At 41.4% G+C, this 18965-nt stretch overlaps 1 protein-coding gene across 1 annotated transcript in view; it reads right to left on the bottom strand.

The window, feature by feature from the left end:
• The window catches only part of LOC140278227 (zinc transporter ZIP11-like), a 139957-nt gene extending 120992 nt beyond the window's left edge, over nt 1–18965 (bottom strand). Inside the window, exons 1-3 of the mRNA XM_072373181.1 lie at nt 18911–18965; nt 17484–17601; nt 12532–12570 (exon numbers count right to left, since the gene is read on the bottom strand). Of these exons, the coding sequence (XP_072229282.1) occupies nt 12532–12570; nt 17484–17591 (147 nt within the window). The 5' untranslated portion in view covers nt 17592–17601; nt 18911–18965. The remainder of the gene's footprint in view (nt 1–12531; nt 12571–17483; nt 17602–18910) is intronic.

Raw genomic sequence — 18965 nt, 5'->3', positions numbered from 1 at the left:
TATTTTTTATCTTTTCGTGGGTTGAACAAGTTTTACTTTAGCTGTTGAACGACCAAGCACAGGTTTTGTGGGGTTACAATTCCTCTTGTTTCAACACCGATATAAGTCACTCAGTTCTGGTGACCCAAGCTATACATACTAGGACTAAACTGAATTACTTCATGCTGAAAGCAAAGCATATAATTGTTTGGAAATTTTCTCCCTTAACCAAATAGATGCTCTGTTTAATCAAATAGAATGGAATAAGTGCAATCAGCCCTTGTTGAGGCCTGTGGGGAAAAGGCCTATGTTTCCAATTGAAAAAAAGCCTTGAGTCGTTATTTGCTTTTCTTTAAATGAAGAAATACTCCCCTCTTTTAATATTATCTGTTTAGGAGCTGTCGTTATTGACTACCGTCACACATAGAACTTGCCTGCAGCTGCTAATAACGATCACTAACTGGTCCAAGCTAATGTGCATGAGCCATTAACGCAGCTTGAGCCATTACAACTCCGCCAAGATAGTGATCTGATGAAGACTGCTCGCTTCCACCTGCAGTAGAAGATAAGAATTTGTTGGCTCTCATTTTAGTCAGTGCGCCATAAAAGCTATAATGACCTTATACACGATTTTATCTGTTTATTACAACCTGGATAATGTTCAAATTTATTCAGAACTCTAATTTCATCATATCTCTAATCACTTAGTTGTTTGTTGAGCTCACACTGTAAAAGCAGGCCTTTTACTGTTTCAACATCTGTGTTTAGATGCTATGTATTCTGAGCAAGAACGATTCAAATCTTCTTCTATCTTTAAAGAAAATTCTGTTTTTTGTGCAGGAACAGTACACCCTTCAACAGACAGGAACATAATCAATGTACCCGGAAATGAGCGATGAATAAAACAATCACAAGCTGCACAGATTAGCTTCCACCAAGCACTGTACCATGGGAAACATGAATATTCCAGCCAGCGTCATCTTTTCCCTCCGCATGTCCTTTAAAAACGTAGAAACTAAGTGAAGTGGAATAAAATGTGAGACTCGATCGCCTGTTTGGCTTTTGAGGTAAGATCAAATAGAAAAGTACGAGATCGCATCGAGAGCCCGGCTGAACAGAAAGTGGCGTTCACTCTGCATGTCGAAGCCTGCCGCAGATGAAGCTTGACTTTGTATTCCAACAGCACTGTGAAGCCAATCATCAAAGCCCACAGTAGGTTTTTCACAGATCAATGAAGAAAACTACTAGAATTTAGAGAGACGAAGGAACTCTTCCAGAATACATGAATGCGGAATATATATTCAAAGAAGATCTGTCTGAGACCATCTGTCTGCCTGCATCATCTCAAACCCAAACACATTCTAGACCTGCAGTTCCATAAAGTTTCAATGCCAGTGAGACGGCACGTTTTCTGTGTTATCATGTAGCCTCAGCAATGGCATCTCAAAATGCCTCTTCCTGCTCTGGTCAAATAAAAGAATGTGTTGATGAAATTCATTTGTATTCAAAGCATGCGGCTGCAAAGCATCACGCAACAAAGCTGAAGGCAGCAGTAATACTTTTCATTCAACTGAGAATTAGAAAGCCGTGCCTACACGATGCTTCAAGGGTCTCCGGAAAACACGGACAAATCCGCTTAGGTCGTGGACATTGCAAAAATGTTCCCATGGCCTTCGAAGCGTAACTTGTCATTTTGAAATGAAAGTGTTGTCTAAATTTAGGATTAATTCCCCAAAAGAAATGAAAGAAACTGGAGCAAAATGCAGTTTACAGGAACAAAGTTGTTATTTGGCCTGATTTTCGCTTTTCTCATCAGGGTCCTGACTGAGTCTCTGGGACATAAATAAATGTATTTTAGAACAAATGTTTATGGCATACTTGCCTGAATATATGTCAGACTGTGAAACACTGAAATGTCCCAATAAATGTTCAACTTTTCTTGTTCCCTTGACCATATGAATATATAGAGTTTCACATATTCTCATCTCAAAGTTGTGCAGTCCTGCTGGCATTCAGAGAGCCAAACGAAGAGTTAAAGCACTGAAAAAGCCCATCCAGCGGCGCATCGGTGAAAGAAGATTGTAAAAATGAACAAGGAGCCTGAACAAAGGAGATGGGAAGAGAAAAACACATCTAACAGCCCACACAACAGTCTGCAGCAGCTACATTACACCATTTTCAGACAATGCTGTTCATAGCCTTTAAATACAATCTCCATCTTTGAATACTAATTTGATCTTTAACATTCAGCAAGTGGTTTCAGCATTTCCTGTTTTCATAAAGCAGAAGATGTGCACAGGTATGCTGTAAGATGCACAGAGACTGCACTGCTCTATCCTTAAAGAAAAAAGTCTTAAAACGTATTTTTGTCAGTGAGAAATCATCCTTTAATTATTCTTTTTTTAGAACTGGAATCAGGACATTAATCAAGACTTTAAAATCACCTGAGTATTCACAAGAGGAAAATATTCACACACTGCACTATGTTTAGTGAGAACCAAACACAGCATTTCAGCACAAAGCACCTCAAACCAACTGTCAAGCACGGTGGTGGAGGGCTGATGATCTGGGCCAGAAGACCTGGGTGGCAGTCATTGTGGTGACCACGAGCTCCTCTGTATACCAAAGTATTCTAGATTTAGGGCCATCTGTTTGACAGCTGAAGCTTGGCTAAAAGTGGGTCGTCAACACGACGACGATCCCAAACACAGCAGCAAATCTACAACAGAATGTGTGAAAAACCCAAAAAATTAAGACGTCTGCGATGACCAGGTGAAAATAAGGTCACTGAAAATCACATGCGCTGTTCGTAAAGCAGCAAATGCATCATTAACATTTCCAATACAAAAATCGTATCATCTTTTATCACGTTTGTCCTTTTCTGCCACATGAAACTTACTGACTGAACATAAGCTACAAATCCAAAGTTGGCATTACACTGAATCATTATTGGCTTAATCGAAGCCAGTAATTGTGCTACAAAGAGACTTTTGTCATCTTTGGCAGCGTCACTGTGACCAGAGGGATCCGCATGCCACACTGAACAACAACAAGCTGACGTTATATCCAGTTTCTTTCAACTGTCTTGAAATAAATAAGGCACACGGCTTTTTCCATGTTAGCTTGCTCATCTGTATTACCGAATTTGAACACAAATATTCCCAAAGATGGTGTCCTGTGTCTCCACTGGCAAGAACCCTCCAACCCAGCTCAGCGATAGATTACAGTATTTAAATATCTCAATGTCAGTTTAATAGAAAGGGAGCATATGTTTTGGATATTACTTAAGATTCTACCTTGGGGATTTATGAATGTCACGATACAGCCCAAGCCTTGAAGCTGACCCTGCAACTGATACTCCACACCACACCACACAGCCAAGCACACAGCAGCCACAGTATGGGAAATACTGATCTTCTATCGGTAGTTTGCATAGACTTCAGACCCACGTCTCTTCCAACAAGCATACATCTCAATGCAACGATGCATTACTGACTCTTCAGTTTAAATAGTAAATGGACTGCGTTTATATCATACTATACACTACAGGCCAGCTTCACCCATTCACACACACTCTCTCACGGCACTTCTCAGTCTATGCAGTGCTACAGGCTTCTTTTTTCTGTATCATACTCACTCGTCAGTGAATGCATCAGAGGAAAAGTGGGGTTCAATGTCTTGCCCGGGGACACTGCATGTTTTTGGACTGTGGAAGAAAACCTTGATGAACTGGCTGACAAGCATTCTCAGCTGGCCAACCAGACCTTTGACAAAATGTGGAAATCAGAACGGGAGGAGAAAAATGCAGTCAGCGTATCTCTCGGTCTGTTACTGCATCAGCGCGGCGTCATCCATGTTTCCACACTTTCAATTAGCCAGTTTCAAAATAGAAACAACTCAGTGTCCCACAATTATTCATCGTCATTTTGACTCATTTATCATTTTAGTTGCAACACACTCAAGCATCTATATTTAGTGTGTCCACATCTTTAGAAAAACTACTTGCCACTCACGCTGAGTATACTCATTACTGATAAGTAATGTCTACGACTCAGGATGGCCATTCTCAGTCATGTCATAAACACATCCATGTGGCAGAAAACCCACATTACGAAGAATGTTGTTTTCTGGTAAATCCTAAAGGCTTTGCACCGTGATAAATCTCCTCACTGTGTTTCAGCAAATGAATCAAATAATAAAAAAAAAAAACATCTTAGTGTTGGCAATCAGCGGTAGTTTTAGTGCGCAGTCAAACACAAGTCCAGCATATGAGAGCTCACCCGACACCACATTCAGCAGTCGCCCTGAGATCGCTTACATCAGTGGGTCAAACAAACCATTTTACTGTATTTGCACTGGCAACCAAAGTTAACTGAGCAGAGCTGTGAAAGAAATTATTTTGTTTCTGGCTGAGAGAACTCTGCGGTTTTCTTTTCTGTGATGACCTGAGGATGAGAGTTACAGTGACACATATAAGTCTGGTCTCTCCAGAACAAACTGTCCATGACTGTAAAGAGTGACCCGATATCCAAAAGGACAACATGTCAAAGATTAAATAGCACCATGCAAATGTTAGGACACGCCAATAAATGTTGACCTCGATGAGAACTGTTCGAAAGGTTTCGGTCCTCCCTTTCCTTTTTAGGGGGATGCATGTAAAGTTTCCTCTTGGCTGGGTGCTTTCAGAAGTTTCATTGCATTTTTCCCCCATTCAGACAGTAGTCGTGCAGTAGTTTTCGCTGACATTATCTGCAACAGAGTTCCATGTTCATTTACTTTATTCACATGTGTGAATTGATTTAGTCCGGATATGAAATGTCTCTAGTTTAAATGACAATTTATATTGTTAGTGCATAGAGAAGATGGAGCTGTCAACCACCACTCATTGGAAAACAATTAAAAACATTCAGATGAATCACTGAATCTATACTGTAATGTGCAAAAGTCTTGAGCATTTCTTTAAGTAGTCTTCAGAAATAGTTCTCCAGGCAAAGGTTGTTCTTCAAACAACTTTATGTGACCATCTGTTTTCACAAGATATGAAATTCAGTACTTAAAGTAGCATGACGTACCCTATGAATCAGTGGGTATTCACACAATTTCTGCATTTATTTATCTGAGAATGTGGGCTTGGCTCTGACTAAGTCAAAATACCAGACAAACTAAATCTGAAAACAGTGGTAGTTTTTTTGAACATGCAAAGTAAAATATTCACAGTAAAGGCTGAACATAGTCTGGCCTAAAAACCTTTCCAAAAGCCATTGCAACACATTACAGGACCTCAGCAGAAGCACCGTGCAGATGCAATTAGGCTACAAAAACATTTCTGTCCTTCTCGGCCTGGGTGTGTTTATCAGCCAACCTAATATAGTTATTTAGAATAGATTAACAAAGAACATAGTTCACACATGTATCACTTCATTTGTCCTCATAAGAGAATGATTAGCATTCTTTCTCAAGTATAAACAAATTATTCTAAGATACTAAAATGTTTCTTTAGTTCGACACGCATGCACGCACACACACACACACACACACAGAGCCTCTCTAATGTAAATAAATCATCTAATGCCTTATGCAGATGGTAAACAAATAACTCCTACCCCACTCCTCCCCAAAGCACTTTCAAACGCATAATTAAAGTCTGTCTGCTAACTTGTTGACCATGTCAAACACACTGTTATTCTATGTGTTCTCCCTTTAATAAATAATGTGGTAACTAATGAAATATTTCTTCACTTCCAGTCACCGAGCCTCCCCTGAAAGTGTTTGCAGGCCCCATGGGGAGGCCCGCCTCCCACACTGAGAAGCTTTGCCCTAAGCTGATGGCATAGACGGAGTTACACGAAATGCACAGCAGAAAACTGTGTTACTCCACCGATGTCTGACGCACTCTCACCAGAGGCAGCAGGCACTGTCGCTGCTGACTCAGGCAGAGCGTAACCATAGTTGTAAAAGTTCATTCTGTCTAAAAACTATCATTACAAGCACGGTGTTACAGCCACGAACATGTAGGTTAAAAGTTCATTTTTTTGTGTCAAACACAGCTCTGAATAATCGACAAAGACTAGCTGAAATGTGTTTGAATAACTCAAGAGCCTGTGCTTCCCCCATCATGTCGATTGTGTGCATTTGCGCTTTTTTCAGGCATTTACCTGAAAGCCAATCAAACTGATCGAATTCAAATTCAACGTGTTGAATCAGCTGAATAGAACCTCAACAGGTCCGACAGAAATAAAAAGGACGACAGAAAGTCGGCGTTTCTTCCCGAGAGCTGATCGTCGGCTTGGTGTGCTTCGGCCTTCCCAGCTTAGCTGGTATGACGATGAATTTGGATGTATCAAAAGACAATCAGTGTGAGTCTGCGTGATGCTCTGGTGCTGCCGTTTCTGCTCTCATAATCCTGGCACATCGGTGTGTCATGTGAATTCGGGGCATCTAGCTTCGACGTCGGAAATCATGCATACATAAGGAATTACGTAAGTTTAGGCAGTGGCACTCATTCATTTAGATTGTGTCCTCATTTTATGCCCAACGCCAAACATCAGACTATTTGTGATAAAGGCCGGGAAGCCAAAATTTGTTTTTAAAGCACATTTCATGGAAAGCTCTTTGAATAAGCAAGAGCTCTGACGTGCATTAAACACACTGTTGTGACATATGTGATCTCATTTCAAATGAAATAGTAAATAAATGATTTTCTACTGAAATTTTTATGTTGCAAGTGCTAAGTAGAAATAGGAAATTAGTATGTTTTTTTACAACTCGGTAGACTTGTTAAGTAGGAGCAAAGTGCGAAGAAACATGTTTTTTTCTCTAAAGATGGAGTGTGTATCCTTTGCTATATTGGTGTATTTCTGTCTTCAACTAACAAAACACAGGACAGTGGGGTTTTTTTGGGTTTTTTTCCAACCCCCAGGACACAGAACACCCTACGGTACCATGTCTCCAACAAATTCCGCTCACACTCTATGCAACGAGTCGACACTGGCCAATACTTCTTGAAGGAAATGTTAGACTGCTTGTATTTTGTTCACTGGCAGCAGCGTGTTCCAATGCAGCAGGTGGTGTGACGTTCGTACACAGCAGTGAAATCTCACAGCCAATGAAAATTATTAGTCTATGAACGCAGCAAAAGACTTGCCACGATGTGTTCGGTATCAAATGAGCCTTGAAGAGAAAAAGGACGTTTATTTAAACTGTTGTGGTTGCTGACTTAAAGAGGCAAAGGCCTGGGCTCAAACTGTGTCCATTAACGTCACCGGCTGCAAATGCTTTCTCTTAACGCTACTATCCAAGAATGAAGAGCGTCGTTAGCTTGACAGCGTGCCAACAGAAGTGCAGCCGGATGAAGAAAGAAATTATATAGTTACATATATAATTAAAGAAGCGCAAGTTGTTGTGATCCTTCACCGACAATCGCAGCTGAGAGATGCTGAGCTCTGAAACAGCATGACGCCATAGGCTGACAAAGGCTGGATTCTGTGGGTTTGTGCGTGCGTGTCCATCTGTACCCAAATCTGCGTGTGTGTGTGTGTGTGTGTCGCATGTGTTGGACGTGTGAGTTGGGGGAACATCAGCTGTAAAGCATGGGAACACGATGGCATCTGAATCACAAGATGTACAAAGTATGACACACGCAGACCTTCACTGAGCAGAGCCCCGGCTGAGAGGATTCAAGCCCATCCCATCCTTTGGTGTTGCAGGGTGTGAGAATTCAAGATAAATCATGTTTTGTCTTGTTAAATCCGTTTAATTTGTTCATATACTGTTTCACCATGTCTGCATTTAACGCCTTCGACACATTTCCAAAAAGAAAAGCTGGAACGAAGGCAAGTATTAAAAGTGCGTGCTGAAGTTAAAATTCTTCAGCCGAGCTCCTAAGGATAAAGTGTCTTTGTGCAAACAGCTGCAGTTCTTTGTCCATTATCTATTATCATCTTTTTCATGGAGGTAATAGTTTTCACGATTTTCAAGGAAGTGGTGACTGAGAGATAAACGGGACTCTGACATTTCATTGGAAACTTGGAAAGAGGCATTTAGAATTCAATTCCATTCCAACGTATTTATATAATTGTTCTCCTCTTCAGTGGCAACAAAAACAACTGCTGTCGAGGTGCACGACACGGTGCATTTATAGAAAGATGTTTTTTTTGTTATCAGCTTTTTACAGAGCCAAGAGCAGACCAGACGGACGTGCCGCCTTATAATGTCATTAAATGATTAAAGTGCAAAAAGGGCAAAGGCGTACATTCCTGATCACCGACCCTTCAGACAGCACTGCCTCAAGATCCATCATCTATCTCTGATTCAACCACATGGGCGAGAGATTAAAGCAGGAAACCTGCTCATACAGTTTTAAACATGGCATTCCAAACCCACGTTCAGCACACATTGCAGAGGCATGGCTGAGGAAGAGCCTGGGCACTGTAGGGAAACATTCCCTTCACACAGAGAATGTGTGAAGAATTTTTAAATGAAAAACGCAACTGTCGCACACCTTAAGACACGTTTCCAAGAATAATGGTACATTCTTCCCACTGTTTGACCATTGTATCCTCAATGGCAGAACATCCTGTGAGTGCTGAGAAGGAATGGCAACATTACAGAGCGGTAAAAAGCTTTACTCTCCCAACTTTATCTGGCATTCGTAGCAGCACAATTTATTCCTGATTTGGAGTTGCGTTACAGTGTCATTATACTACTTTCTATGAAATATAATCACAACATCAATGTCGCCTGACTGATGAATTCTTCGCTTACCATATGTATGGTATTTAATTTGTATTGTTTTAACCTATGCAGGGCGATGAGGGGGTGCAGTCTACACCAGCCTCCACTGAGGCCTCGGCACATCGCCAGTCCATCCCAGGGCAAACACAGAGACAAACAAATAGCCACTCTGCACCAACGAGGAGAAAGTTACAGAGCAAAAGAGCAGGGAGAATTGCTTAAAGTGACAACAGGTGTTTATTTCCCTGCGGTCTATTATCCAGGGCTGATGAAGTGACCGTGTTACACTCCCTCCCACGACATCTCCCTCCCGTCTTTTAACTGACGGACCCGCCTGACCTTCTTCAACTCTCCATCTGCAGTCAAAAAGCAATCACTTGCTGGAAAGGATGTCAATCTTTGAAAGTAACATCAGGAGCAATCTGATTTTGTTCCTTTTTTTTTTTTTCCTCATCTCCACTCAACACCCTTCACGATATGGCTGAATGACTGGATTTGTTCAACACAGCTGGACAAAATCAAAGTTGATAGCTTCCAGTGGCAGTACTTCGTCTATCTCCATCCATATATCCGTCAAATGTTGGCACAGTTTAAAAACCCACGCACCGACTTCCATTTCTGAATTTTCTTCTGAAAAAAATGCTCTCATTTTCTGAAAAGCCCCAAATCATTTTTAATTGAAGTACAGAACGCTCAGTCAGAGCCGAGGCGGTGATAATTTGACAAAACTGGGGTGGGAAAAGTACTTCTGACAGCTACAGTGGCAAATTCTGTTGTGAAAGCTGAAACTAATTTTCCAAGACCGTTTAGGGACGATCAGGGCAAAAAACATATAAAGGCTACAATTTGTGAGGAGCGTTAAACATCTGAGTTTGATTCATTCTACATAAATGACTGAAAAGCAAATCGCGCCAACGTAAGGCTGTAAAGTTAGAGAGGCTCTGCCGGTTTCCATCAATAATTCACAACAGCCGTGCTGAGTGGATAAACTAATGAAAAATACATTTCAGAAAGACGTCCAACACAGAAAATTGGAAAGCAATTCAGCATAAGTTTGGCAGGAATGTCGGAGCACTTTTCTGTTCATAACAATGTCGAAAAGCAACAGCAACGCTGGGGATGCAATTGATTAGCTGTTAAGACCAAAATAGAGATAATGGAGGTGAGAGCTGAGATTAGATGCCTGCCAGCTTTTCTCCCCCCCCCCCCAAAGAAGCGTGGGCTCTTGTAATTTGGCTTTAAGTTTTCCAGCCTCAATTATGTCCGTCTGTAATTGTCAACATGTTCAGGACCAAGATTTATATAATACAGAGTAGCAGATCCAGTGTATGGTAGTTATTTCTAAAGCTTGAGTCAGATTCATAAACTGCATCACCTTTTATTTTAAGATGGAGGCCATGCGGCGCTCGCTGCGTCGAATATTAACCCCTGAAAACCAAAACTTTTGTTTTTCTGGTCTACTTAAAGCCTCACCACCCTGGCAGTTATCGATCCCCTATAAACTCATCTGTGTTCCCCCTAAAACTGCACATTTTTAAAGTTTTTAACCGAAAAAAAAAGGGGGGTGAAAAAGACTTCTAATGGCTTAAAATGACTTTAGTATCACTTTGGTATAACTGGCAGACATAATGGATGAGCTAAGAGCCCTGACAAGAACAGAGCAGGAATTCTCAGGGAAGCGATATTACTTTTTCTTTACGGACACCTGGCTGCAGGAACACCTCTACTAGAGACAACAGACAGAGAGGTAACAGTGAAGGATGAGGGAATACAGTGCTTGTTGGCAGTTGATGATGTAATCCTGAACATGTTGCTACTCTGGAACCCAGATGTTGTTGAGCTGATGGCTATGGGTTCCTGCCCATGCTGTTCCCCTGTGTAACTGCTGCGCATGCGAGGTACAAAAACAACACCTCAATCCATTCATGGCTATCTCTGAAGATTCCAACCACACCTCTCTTTGCTACACCTCAACTGATTTTTATTGTGTTATCATCGATAACAACAGCATATCTAACAATAAGTGAACCGAGTATGATTCTACCCCCTTTTCCCTCATTCAGCTAATCGGGATCTATGAATACACTTATCTGGTCCTGCTTTCATCTCTGGCGCCCATTAAATGAGAAGCTAGCTCAAACTATGAGGAGAAGTTAGATCGTTAGAAGGGGCTAGTGTGAGTTAGCAACTGGTTGACCCAGATTTGAGTCCTGGCAGTTAAGGCCAAGTCCCGACGGTTTGGGTCCACTTGCTAACGTGTCTGGGTCCAGTTCCAGGAGCTAGAGGCTAGCGCTAGCTTCTCATTTAATCAGTTCTTTACTGCACATGCTTAAATAGCTGTACTGTACACAGCCTGCAGTGGTCAAAACTGGTTATTTCAATCCTGCCATGTAGAACAGACATACTGTCTGATATCTTGCTTTTCTGAAACTATTCTTGAAAATTCAAAGCCGAAATCCTCAGCCATTATGTTAATAGCGTCTATAAAAATCTGTCTTTTAATAAATGAAAGGGGACATTAAATATTTCATCTCTCAGCCTCTAAATAAACCAGAAACATTGATTAAAAACCATTTGACTAAGATGTTACATATTTTCTATAAGTCTGCGGTGGAGAGTGCAATCCGCTTTTCAGCCACATGTTAGGGCAGCAGCATCAGAGCCAGTGACTCAAAATAACTGAATAAACTGCTGAAGAAAGGCTGGCTCTGTGATCTATTGAAACAACAAAGTATGTTCAGTCAGAGGCTTCTTCAGTTCTGCTAGAACACAGAGTGATACATGAGGTCATTCTTGTCAGCCATAACCATTCAAACCTTATAATGGTTATTATATCAATAAATAAATAAAAACTGCTACAAAATAATTTCTCTTTGGGATTAAAAAGGTATTTTTTCATTTAGTTTTCATTTAGTTGATTTTCTCTCTGTACGTATATGTTTTTAAATTGTGGATATTTTGCTTAAAAATACTAAAGCTACTACTATGTCGCAACATATTTGAAAGGTGAAAGCGCACACAAGTGCCTGAATGTCGAAAACCGCTGAAGGTAAATCAACATCTTTGATGAGGAAGGAAAAGACACTAATCACGATGCGTAGAAGTCGTGTGACTGTATTACAAACAAGGAACACACTCACACACAGAGGCAAACTGAATAATGTATATGTGGTCCAAATGGTTAAAAACCTGTGCTGGCATTGCTGATCCAGGACTGTTTTGTTCACTTTTTAGTGGGAGCACTTGTTGAAGAAGTAAAGTGTTCGGATGTCTTTGTGTGACAGTGACAGAAAAAAACAGCTTTAATGTTTTTGGGTTTGGTGGGTGTAAACTTTTGTCCAATCCCTCCTCTATCAACTTTCACTAAGTTGAAGCAGTTATGTAACTCCTCTAAATCCGTTTAGAGTGAGTTTAGCGTGTACGAGATCACTTTCATAGGTTTAACAAGTTTATTAAGTTATTCTAATTTTCATCCCTGATCTTTTTAATCATCGTTCTTTAACCTCAGGCTTCCGCGCCAGTTCAGATTACCACTTTAGATTCCTGCTTTGAGACACTTAAAAACTATTGCTCATCCCCTGCAGGAAATCAAAGATGGATGGGGTTTGCAGGATGCGTTTCCAATTGCAGCATAATGCCTCTTTAGACGCGATAAGGCCGAGTCCTTCCTCGGGGGAACACCTATCTCAAATTAAACAAAATAAAGTGGAATCGTTAACTGTCACACTTTATCTGAGTCTGCAATGAAACATCCAGAACACCATCATATTGCAGCATCCTCCCACCTGCACTGCTCAGTTCAGAAGAAATCAAACTCACCCCAGCTGCAAAGCCCAAACTTCCATCCAAGATGCGCTTCTGAAAAGGGCAGAAAAAGAAAACAGAACGCACGCAGGTCAGTTGAATCAATATCCTCAAACCCTGACAGTATATGAGCAAACATTCCATTAACCCCTTTTTGTCGACTTAAGTGGCAGAACTTAGTAGCAAAGCAAAATAAATATGCAGTCCTATCAATATTTCATGTGAAGAACTGAAACACAGTCTCAAGAATTCTTACTGACACTGAAAAACGAATAGCAAATGCTGTCTTTTCATATGGCTGTTAACCTTCTTAAGGGTTTTGTAAAGCACAAACCCCAATTCTAAAAAGTCTGGTTCCTGTGTCAGATCCAACCTTAGATGGTAGACGCAAACCTGCAGTTATCTGGTAGTTTGTTTCGCATTTATAGTGCGTAAAAACTGTAGTTTTTAACTCTGGGAACACAAAGCAAACCCGTGCCTGAAGACCTGGGAGGTTTTGAAGGTGAATCAGCTCTTTGGCGGACAGAAAGTCTGTCTCGGTGAGGACTCGAGCAGCAGCGTTCGGAAACAGCTCCAGTCTGATCGAACCTTTATGCAGACCAGTAAATGCACTGTTGTAGTAATCAAGTCTGCTGCGGAGAAATGCATGGAGCAGCTTTTCTAAGGCACATTAGTCCTTTCATGGCGCCTTCATAACTGACTTCATGTCTAATTTCCGGTCCGAGTAACATCCAGATTTCTGACTTGGTTTGTGGTTTCTGACATGAGAGACCGAAGTTAAATTCTCAATCAACCGGTTTTTATTTGGTTCACCTGGTGAGACTGTGTTAAGGATTATTATCCCTAAGCAATCTGGTGTAGTAGATTTATGCGTCATCTGCATTAGTGTGGTCACTTACCTCGTTGCTTTGCATAATCAGAATTAGCAAATCAAATGAATAAAAAAGGCCTGTTCAGATACGTTATTACCAGTCTCTGTATTCTAAGGAAGATTTAAACCAGTTAAGCGCTGTGGCAGAAAGTCCCACCCAGTTATCCAGTCTGGGGAGCAATATGTTGTGGTCGACTGGATCAAATCCAGCAGAGATCCAGTAAAACTAAGAAAACTAATACAGTGCTATTGTCGTGTTTAATTAGATGCTGTTCATAACTTTAACAAGAGTGGTCTCAGTACTGCGGTGTGGACGGAACTCTGACTGGAAGACACCAAAACATTCACTGTGTGTCACATGTTTTTTTCTGATTTGAACTAAAAAAAGTAAGGTTTGATATCGGCCAGTAAAGATCGCTGTCTTTAGAGCCTGTGGACCAAACGCCTGATGGGAGAGATGAGTTAACAATATCCAGGAGGTCTGGAAACATTCTCGAGAAAGTTTGTCGTCAAAATGTCGAGCCAGCAAGCTGAGGCTCTGCGGTGGTTTATCATTTTAATTAAAATTGGACTGTCATGACCTGTGGACACTGGGACGGTTCAGTAGCTGTAAAAAGGAAAACAAGCATGAATTGACTGTGAAGATTATGACCGTGAAAAGGCAGAAAGGTCATTGCAGGTAGACTGAAATTCAGAGGCTACTGGATTTGATAATCTGTCAACATTAGCAAGGAAGGTGTGCGCATGGTTGTTGCTCTTGGTGATGATGTCAGCAAAGAAGGACCGTCTTTGTAGATCTCACAGTGTATCTGGATTTAGGTTTTAGTCATCCCAGCATCACTCTCCTTCTTCCAGTCTGACTGAGGCAGTGTTTTGCCTTTTCTTACCAGAAATCACCATCGCTTCAATGAGTGCGGTGGCATAAATAACCTTTGTAATTTTAGAAATGAGAACTTCTACAACCCCAAGGAGCGGGAGGCTGTGGAAGAGAGAGCCTGAATAAATAATTAATTGTTCTTTTCAGTAATATGCCAATTCAAAAGGGTTTCTTCTGAATCATTTACGTGTACACAGATATTACCCTCAGAGAATACACAGAAATGAGCAACATAAGTCACCGCAACCTTAGAGATGTTTACGCCCTTGGAGACAACCGAATCTAGAGCGTGGCTTTTGTTGTGTGTTGGCTCAGAAACATGCTGAATCAATCCATAGTTATCAAGAACACAAAGTAACATTTGGTTGGTTTGTCCTGGGAATTATCAGCATGGATGTTAAAGTCAACAATAACAACAAGAGCTACACACTCAGACTGCTGTGTATTTTGTTGGTCTATAGTACAGATAAAGTGGTAGATATATATATATATATGTATATACATATATAAGGGATGTGAAGTTTCCATAAATTATCTTCCTATAGTCGAAGGAATCATTAAACAGAAGAGTAAGTCCGCCCTCTTTCTTATGAACTGTAGTTTCACTAAGGCGAGGGTGAGGTTTCTGTAAGCCTGTTTTCTAAGATTTAATGCAGGTTTCGAAGGTTCACAGTGAGGGGGGATATGTCAGAAGATAAAGGGATGCAGGCTGGGAAAAGGGGCATGGGGCAAGTTTTGTCCCAGCTGTGACCAGCTCTGTCATCTACTCGATCAACTCCATGATGTGGGAGGACGGTGACCTGGGTTTCAGTTGGGAGGGCAGGGACGCCGGCTCCTGGACAGCTGCAGTTGCTGGGGAGGTGGAAGATTTTCCTCACAGGCTGGGGCTGAAACGGCTCTCCTTCAAGGTTTTCTGCTGCATTGAGTCATCTCGTCCTCCTCCTGCAAATCCGCTTTTATCTTGTCCTTGGCAGAGTGAACGGTGACTGATGTAGGGAGTAAAGCGCGTTTGAGTTTTTATCAGCGACCCGTTTCAGGCAAACTCCATCTGCCTTAAAAAGGTGTCTGCTGACCCGGAAAAAAGTTTAAACTGTCAATAAAATGTAACGAACGCACGGTACAGAAAGTTGTGAGCCATGTGTGCGGTGTCATCTTTCAGCTGCTCTTTTAACTGGCAGAACCGGGCCACTGATGTTTCACAGTGTCACTGAATCCACATGCGACGTGACACATTTCACAGCTGGATGGGCAGCCAAGTGGAAACGAGTCTGAGACCTTCTCTTTTCCACCAATTCCCCCCAAATCAGAGTCTGACGCCCAACCCGTAACGTTCTCTGTCACCCTTTGCTGCCTGCTTCTCTCACACCTTACTCTGCTGAGCGACGATGAATGGTGGATGATATCATCGGGACAAAAATTCAGGATGTTGCAAGGTGGAGTCCTGCCAGGATCGCAAATCTCAGACTGCTGAGCTCTGCCCGTTACTTTTTCCTCCATTACTCGTAGAGATGATTTACTTGAACTTCCTACGGCAGGGCGGTAACAAATATTTTATGAGGATAATACAAGGAACCCTTCCTGACAGGAACGCCTCATACAATCTAATCAGCTGAGGTATTACAAGGAACTCGGTGTGCTGTATGTAGGCCCAGCACTCTCTGCAGGGCAAAACGTCTGTCGGAAAAATTCACCCAACTCAAAGACAGGAAAAAGTTGGAAAGCACACCAACAGCATAATGCATTAATTATTAGGGTAGTGATGGAACTGCAGCTTGTCTCGCAAAAGTACATTAAAGGCCCGTGTCTACAGCTCCATCTGCAGAGGAGGCTGACATGACAAGCGGTGACACTGATGTACCAATATGCAACACTAAGCATCCATATTTTCTCTCCCCCGTAACAGCCTCACTGAGAAATCCTGTCAGATAAAACTTTTAGCCAAGGTTAAGTCCAACAGGTACCTCTTTCTCTCCCTCAGAGATTTGGAAGACAGTAACGCGTACTCTTATTTAAACTCGGCCAGATTATTGTAATTCCTTAGATCGGTATAGATCGGTCATCTCTCCATTGCCTGTAACTGGTTCAAAGTGCAGCTAATCATGCTTTTTATTTTTTTCTTTGACATAGACAAAAAGTCTTTCATTCTGTATAACACCAGCACTGGCTTCTCTTTATTGGCTTCCTGTTTGTCTGATTTCAAAATGTATTCACTAGTCTTTAAGGGCCCAGATGGTCTGGCTCCATTCCTTCAAGAGGTACTCTTGCATCATTGTGTTCAAGCTAAGACGCCGAGGCCAACTAATCACTTTTCCTCTGATCTAAACACAAAAATAAAGGAAAACATGCCCTTTCAGCTGCCCCTCGTAATCTGTGGAACAACTTAGCAATTCATATAAGAACTGACTTTAGAAATATTCCAGACGTAACTGAAGACCCAACTTTCCTCGTCGGCATTCAGTTAAAGTAGACCTTGACACCTTGATTTTATCCATTGTATTTATAGAAATAATAAGATACTTATCTATTTTATAGAATGGGAATGAGATTAACTGATAGATAGCTTCGGTTTCTACGATTAAAACAGCCCATGATATGAATTCAGTGATGCTCCATACTCCAAATAATCTTTGTGTCATCGGATCCGGTGCCTTTTGGCAAAGTCCCAACATTGTCATGCAGATTTCAGCGATGAGTGGCTTCAGTGTGGCCACGCTACCTTAAAGGCCCGATGAGCTTCTCCCTGAAACCTTTAGTTTATGATGGCTAAAGAATGAGCTGAATCCACTTCAAGCTGACTTTCAAACCCTGAAAATCGTACATTTTCTCGTTTATTTGTACCACTTGAAGTTGCGCTGTAATATCCTGACGTCAACATTGAAAGGAATTCCTTGAAGCATTGAAGGAGTTTTGAGTGACCTGATGAATCTAAACTTGTTGTTTCAAAACTGAAAGTTTTTTTTGTTTATAGTACACAAACACCCAGATCTAACGTGCCAATCAGGGAGCTTCAGAGATGCTGGCAGGAGGATTTCGCCTCCTTCGGACAGAGCCAGACACGGCATTTCTTCTGCATCCAGCCTTTATGTTGAGCTTTAGGCTTAAGTGCTTCCGACTCCAGCTACATGTTTACGAGTGTGGATTTCACATCAGGCATTTCAAAACTATTCCTGTCAAACAACGTCTGAATTGGTTACTTGAGATAAGAGCAAGAGTGCGTACCTGTCGGCTGGAGAAGATGAACACGAGGGCAGCTCCAGCAGCGGTCAGAGCCCAGGTGAACAGAGTCCCCAGCAGGGCCTGGGTCACAGGGCTGTAGCCTTCCAGCATGGTGCCAGACCTAGAAGAAAGACACGGCAGACTAACACTGTACTTGAGGAAGAGGCAGAGGATATCTTTCTTCCTTCTTTCAGGACGAATAGTGTTATGGGCGAGTGGCTTTAAACGTTCCAGCAACTTTAGCACTTTGGAGCGCTCCCACCATAATAAAAGCCTTAGCTGCAACACCTTCAGACAGTTTCTGTCTTTGATGGCCAAGTATCTTCAAGACTGACAAAGTGCACAGGCAAAAGAAAAGAAAAGAAGACTAAACACACTTATACTGGCTCCTCTTAAACCCTTAAACCTTAAACTATCTTGCTCACTCCCACTTTGCAAATGAGCATCAAATCCTGTTTGCTCTGGATTGTAATATCCTGGACCTCTTCATTTCTATCTCTGTGGCCAGATCCAATGGGGCTGCCCCGTTGCTTTATTCCTCTTAGTCATCCATCAGCACACATGTTCAGCATGTAAATACATTGTACGTGTCTCTCTGGCACTCATACAGCTTTACTAAATAAACTGTATTCGTTTGTTAAATATTCCTGTTCGTTTAGTGCATCCTGAACTAAATTGTGTGTACAGATCACTCTTGTTTTAAATCGAGCACAAGAAACTTGCCAAAAGCAACTTCTTAAATGTCTACTTACAATAAGAGGATCAAAAATGATGTAACTGGGTGTAACAGAGCCACAACAAACTTGTTGTGTATCAAAATAAGCAGGAACCTGTTTCGACTGCCTATGAAATTCATCTTTCCACATAAAAGTCACTTTCACGAGCATATGTGACAATAAAAAAAACATGCAATGGTAATATTTACCACTCAGCAGCTGTGGAAGCATTTTGTACATTAGACATTACTTTATTATACTTGGAATAAATTTGGGACGCTAAGCTACATATACTTCTTGTGTACGTGGTCCGAGGTTGCATTTGATGATATCAATTTAATGAAATTCAATCAAATTACAGATTTCAGGCGTTTTTGTTTTTGTATTTTTTTTCTTCATCAAAACGAGTCGCATCTACAGCTAAAACATGACTTCATTAAAGCTCCACTGTCTGACAGAATTTGTTTCCGTACACCTTCGTGAATGTCGGCTCATAAATACTACTGACACATACACAGTGTGCAGGAGCTCAGACAGGAGAGGGCCAGCCGGCTAACTTTAAATTCTTGGCCGCAGGGTACTACATTAGCGGAATATTTTACTCAAACGCGGTTTGTGTTATCGTGAAACAATATAAATGAATTCGACACAGATACATTTTATCTTTGGTTTACGTTATAGGCAGTGTTTGCCATTAGTTTCAGGTCTACTCACTTGTTCCCAGTGGCTCCAGTAACTGCTGTGTATTTACTTCCTGCTTCCAGGAACA

This window comes from Leuresthes tenuis, unplaced genomic scaffold (assembly GCF_036924035.1).
Source record: "Leuresthes tenuis unplaced genomic scaffold, fLeuTen1.0.hap1 SCAF_20, whole genome shotgun sequence".
In the NCBI taxonomy this organism is placed as follows: Eukaryota; Metazoa; Chordata; class Actinopteri; order Atheriniformes; family Atherinopsidae; genus Leuresthes; species Leuresthes tenuis.
This window is presented reverse-complemented; position numbering and strand designations above follow the sequence as displayed.